This window comes from Erpetoichthys calabaricus, chromosome 9 (genome assembly GCF_900747795.2).
Source record: "Erpetoichthys calabaricus chromosome 9, fErpCal1.3, whole genome shotgun sequence".
In the NCBI taxonomy this organism is placed as follows: domain Eukaryota; kingdom Metazoa; phylum Chordata; class Cladistia; order Polypteriformes; family Polypteridae; genus Erpetoichthys; species Erpetoichthys calabaricus.
In genome coordinates this window covers 73277016-73283015 of record NC_041402.2, presented here as the reverse complement: position 1 = coordinate 73283015, position 6000 = coordinate 73277016, and the positions used below count along the sequence as shown (strand labels likewise).

Genomic DNA, 6000 nt, shown 5'->3' with positions numbered 1-6000 from the left:
TCATTTACATATATATTCAGACCCTTTTTTAGGGAAATACTCTCTAAATAAAAATTTCTCAAAAGTCACCATTAACGGCATTTATTACATCAAGCCTGATGGAGCCCGCAGGCTGACAAAAACAACACGTGCAGAGCGCTTCTCGTGTGCGTCTTCCACAACCTGAGAAGATCAAAAACACACATCATATTCCTAAAGCCATCATCACTATTTAGACGGAGGGTCTCAAAATCAGAAAGCTGGGTAACACTTTATAGTAATTTTCATTAATAACGCATTATGTAATGTTTAACAGATCATGGGTTCCTGTTCATTCAGATAGTTACAAGTATCATTAAAGAATAATTCGTACATTAGATAGTGTATTTTGAAACATTTACAGTTTATTTAACTAAAGGCTAGTAGGGCGTTCTTTACCATCTTTAAGCACATTACTTATGTTGAGACCAGTGCTAAAACTTATATAAATGTATATAATGTTTAATATATAAATATATTAAAAACCTGCACAGAAATATAAATCAGAACATGAAAGCCAGCAATGCCTAAACCTGGTGTCTCGCCAATTAGTAATAAATATCTTTAAATATTAGTTACATTTATCAGGCACGAGTGTGTTGTTCATGAGTTGTACAGACTGTAAAGCTGCTTATTTCAAGATCTGGCCTGCTTTTGTAACACTACAACATTTTTTGCCGGCTTTCACACTTGATTTTAAATCATTTATTCATTAGTTATAAATGTTTTTGCAGTGCCCAACCTAAAGTTGAATCTCTTCATGCATTATACAGTTTGCACAAGTTTATAAACCATTTCTTCATTAGTTGTGGGTTTTGTTTTTTTTTTGCAACTATTCATGTGTGTAAATGGATAAGTAATACATTCACCGGGACCGGGTCTGCGCCGGTGTGAAAGAAAGAAAGAAAGAAAGCCGTGTGAGGAAAGCAGTAGTTTGGTGAACACTTTAGTTTTAGCCTTGTAACAAAAATTAAAAACCAGAACAGCTCAGTTGGAATCAAAACATCATCTTTACTGCCTTCATTCTTAACAGATTTATGATAAAACATTACACTACTGTGGTATCAACAAGTAATTATTTTAAGCAGTGGTATTTTACAGCTTTTCTTCAATCTGAAATATTTTTTTTTCATTTTACCAACATTGAAAGTATTTGCTGTTATTTTTCCTAAAAATATGTAACATTTAAACTGAGACACAAACATATGCATATATAAATAGAAAATGCAAAATTACTAATTAATAATAATTAGTATTTGCCAGTCTGTGAAATTGTTACTTTGGTGAAAATGGGCTCAAGAAATTTTTTATCAAAAACTGTCCAGAGTATGTTGGTTTAAGAATGAACAAGCTAATCGCTAGACAATTAGAACAAAGAAATCGGTGCATTTAATCCTTGTTTCAATTGTCTTGTAATGTCATGAAATACTGTAGTCTGCCCAAAGCTTCATTATAATACATTATATTATACATTATATTATACATTAGCATCATTTAATGACATTTATAATGGTTTGAATGAACTCGTGATCTGTTACACATTACATAAAGCTTTATTAATGAAAGTTATTATAAAGGGTTACTGAAAGCTGCAGTGGGTACAAATACAGCCACTTCTTTAATTAGTAGCCAAATACAGGGAGTCCTCAGGATACAACATTTAAAGTTTACAACTCTCACCCCCGTAAAAAAATAATTGAGATGTGAGTGTTTCGGTTTACGCCGTTAGCGTTGTACTTACAGACTACGTGGGTGAACTAGTTTGGTTGTGCGCAGCGGAAGAATACGCTTATGAGTGAGGGACTTGGTGAACTAGTTTTGTTGCATGTGGAGGAAGGGTTCCATTTGTGTTGCTTTGTTTGGCGAATTTGTGGCCCTTATCATGGCTCCTAAATGAAAGTCAGCGTCTTCAGGTGGTAGTACTTCGAAGAAGACAAAAACCACCACGATGGAAGTGAAATTAGACATTGTAAAGAGATCAGAAGGAATAAAGGTAAGGAATTTTTTTACTCACTGTCATTTTTTCTGTTACTACAGTACAGTATATTTATGTCCTTTTCATTTTTCTGTGGCTTAGTTGTGATTTTGTGTTCTAGATTATGATTTTGCAAATGTGTTAGGATAGGTAAGTGACTTAGGCTAGGGTGTGTTTCGACTTACACCAAAATTCAGGTTACATCACTGTTGTAGGAACGGAACTGTGTCGTAACCCGAGGACCCCCTGTACTTCAGATTTCCGCTACATCCACCCTCCTAATGTCTCCATTTTGGCCCCATACTGCCCCAGCACTTTGAACGCCCAGCAGTGGAAACCTTTGAAAACGCTCTGCAGAGCCGCATACTCCTTAAAAGGCCAACTCGCAGTTGCAGTGTAAATGGGGGAGAAATGTAGACTTCTAAAAGCACAGACTTGTTTCGTACTTCTGTGATTCTTGCCTGATTGGATCCTCCTCATCACAACGTCTCATTTCCTGACTGCTCACCCTTCATGTAAGATGGATTACATTCCCACAATGCAGACACAGAGGAGTTGCTTTTAAACGGCACTTTGTGTTGCTACCCTAAATTGTGCTCTGTTCGGTTTGAATGCTGCATACATGCGTGAAAGATGACTGGTTGATACAGTTTTGTGATAAATCCCCCTAGTCAGCAGCATTACCATCCCATCAAGGATATTTCCACCGATGCACGTGTGCACATTGTAGGTAAACGGTTATGTCGTATGAGTTTTAGTGTGGACGGAGATCATTTTGAAATGAGCACATGGCAGTATTGCTGCTTTGCTGCCTTAATTTTAACTTGTTCGATTTTTAAGTTTATTTTTTTTCTTAGTTAAACAAGTATTGTGGTGCTCCATAGCAAAAAAACATTTGGAATGGGGGGGGGGGGGGGGGGGGGGGGGGGGGCTCAAGTGCAGTTCTAGTGGGCTTCAGGTTTTATAATTAGATGTTCATTTAATTAAATGAGTTGACCTTGCAATGATGGACACGTCAGATGTTTCTAATCTTTTTCTTAGAACATCCAAATGCTTATAAATTCTTCGAGTAGCTCTGCTTATTTGGCAGCTGCTCAAGGAAAAAATAAAATAACTGAAGATTCAAAACTTTCAGAATGTATTTGGTTAAAATCAAAGCAACAGAAGTCTGATCCATTAGCAGCAGTAACTGGCTATTAAGGAATTGTCTGGAATGAAAGAAAACATGCGGCCCAACAGAAACTGAGTTTTGAGACCCCTGCAATGCTAATGGCAACATTTTTTGTGCAGCATGGATGTGGGGTTGCTTTGGGAAACTCCAAATGAACAACGACACTGATCATGCACCTCATTTCACTGTGAAGGGGCTTCAAAAGGTCAGTTACCTTAGACTGGTCCAATGAATGTTGCCCCTCGATTCCAATCAAGAATGTGTGCTGTGGGTTAAAACTTCCACTTACTTGGAGTCCTCACCCGGCCCAGACCGCCTGCAGTGTGAGCAGCACGGTTTAAACGTTAGAGCCCTGCAGTGCCTTTATGGAGTCTGCGCATTCTCTCCATTTCCTCTCACATCCAAACACACAGGTCATGTTACTTGGCAAGTCAAAACTGGCCCCATGCTGCTGTGCTTTGGGCAAGTTTGGCTTCTTGTGCTGTGACCCATAGAAGATGGACAAAGGGATAGATAGACACACGAAAAAGGCAAACTAACTACAAGGACTCAGAAACTTAAAAACCTGGACCTGCCATTTATTCCACACTGCAAAATATTAGTTCAAGGAGGATGACACTAATCAGTTATTTATTATTTGTATACACACGGTATAAAATGCTATGGTCTGTCTGTATGTCACGTGACTACTTGTAAACTACTGGGGCTAGCACCTTGACCTTTCTATTGTTCGAAAACCTGTGCGCTGATCCATTTTGCAGAAACTGAAAAAATTTCAGGTAGTGGTAACCTCAGCAAAGTGTCCTGTGCTTGTGTGTTTAGAAGAGTAAAGTGAGCGCAAAATCAAGGGACATGGCGGAAAGAAAAAGAAGAGCAGCAACATCTGAGCATCAAGCAAATTGCAAAGGCTGATTATGTGATGAAGAACATCACAATAGGAAGAAGAGCAGCGCCAGTTGCTGAGTATCAAGTGCAGGATACGGAATGCGACGAGAACGGAAAATGCATCTCAATAATCGTGCAGTTTACTGTTATTCATATCTAACCTTGTTGGGTTACATAAGCCCCTCTATAAAGCACTGAACCACATTGACAAGCAAGAAGTGATCGTGAATAAAGAGCAACTGAGCAGCAGGCATGCATGATGGCTCAAAGACATGCAAGACAAAGTATGGGATACAAATTGCAACGAGAAAGACACAGAAATGCATAGCGACAGTCGAGAAGGGTGCCAATGAATTGAAGCTTGTGACCATATGAAAGTATCGCTTTTACATCCTTACATCAGTGTCTCCTTGAAGTCCACTACTTAGCACAGTCGCAGCAGAGCTCTGATCAACGTCAAGCCGTATTCTTTAATGATGAAAGCTAAAGATTTGAAAAGTTCTGCTTTCTCTAAGTGAGCCACCAGAAGTAATAAAACACGTGGTATCTTTAACCTGGGCTTTATTTGAATTTTATTTTAGGACCCAAGGTCTGAGTGTTTCATTAGTAAATAAGAATCCATGCTAGATGTCTCAAAATACTAAATTAAAAGCTTCAAGGGTGGGAATCTTTAAAGGCAATGTATGCAACATACAGAATTACAAAAAAATATTACGAGCCCTATCTGTTTACATCACATTTAAAATCAGTTTTAAAACAAATGACACCATGATGATAAACCGCTTACCTAAAGCCAGTGTCAAACATTCAACTTTAAAAAGAATGAGGTTTGTGAAGTGCTCAATATTTAAAAAAAATAACCTAAAACATGATAAAAATATCTGCCTTAGTCGAGGAAGGCATTAACATGTTCAAATATCACATTGGGAGAAGATGTCCGAGGTCTGATACAGGCACTTACGTGTAGGTAGCTATCTGTCAGGAAGTCCATGTTAACAAAGAGATGGAGAGTGTGCGGTCTCTTAAAAATATTAATAAAAATAATAAAAAAAACTTGAATGCTCCCAATGATGAAAATTAGGGAGCAGTGTCCGCATCATCCTCTGAAGTTAAAAGATATTCTTGTATTTCCCTCTTTATTTGAGTCCTGTAGTGAATAAAGCAAAATTCATGTTATTAGGAATTCTATAGTAACGTAATTTCTTTCTATTATAACGTTATAGTTTGACAATTATAATGCGTTAACTATGTATGTATATGTGTTCATCACCAATCATTAAACATAAAAGACTACAAAGCCGAATTTCTGAGCCACACCATCACTTGGCACCTCGTTGACACTTACAGTGACACGGCAGGCTTTGCTCAAAAGTGCTCAGAAAACAATTTGTTTTCTTCCATGTTGGGTGAAACAAATGCATTTGAGTTGTGCAGCAGTCTTTAGATGAAGTCGCTCTTTTATGGCCTAGCAATGCCCCCTCAATCGTGCAGCTCCAGTACAGCTCCAAAATTGTAAAATGGTGATACAGTGTATTTATTCAACATTTGGGAACTGACTTGTTGATAACATCACATATTGGTCATTTTTAATTTGCAGCTCTGTATGGCTGGCACGCACATGGCATGACTTCCGGTAGGATGGAATGTTAGACTTGGCAAGTTCAGATGCAGGGGATAACAAATTACACATCTGTCCGACTACTAAGCACAGTTTCACATTTCCAGAGCATTGTGAGCTTACCACATGTGACAGCCACTGACATGCTGCCCGTCAGTGCCAGTGCTGGAGTCACAGTCTCGGCCCTTTCCCTTTTCAATTCTGTCATGGTATGACAAATACGAGATATCAGACAGAAGCTCACCTGTGGTGGTATTCGATAGCATTATAAAGAGGATTCTACAGTGATTTAAAATTGCTACAAGTCACAACGCTGTGCTGGCGTCAAAGCCT

At 38.3% G+C, this 6000-nt stretch overlaps 1 protein-coding gene across 1 annotated transcript in view; it reads right to left on the bottom strand.

Annotated features, from left to right (window-relative positions):
- Positions 1-4593: 4593 nt before the first annotated feature.
- ctu2 (cytosolic thiouridylase subunit 2 homolog (S. pombe)) overlaps positions 4594-6000 on the bottom strand; it is a 46109-nt gene continuing 44702 nt past the window's right edge. The window contains exon 15 of the mRNA XM_028809741.2: positions 4594-5196. Coding sequence (XP_028665574.2) covers positions 5127-5196 — 70 coding nt within the window. The 3' untranslated portion in view covers positions 4594-5126. The remainder of the gene's footprint in view (positions 5197-6000) is intronic.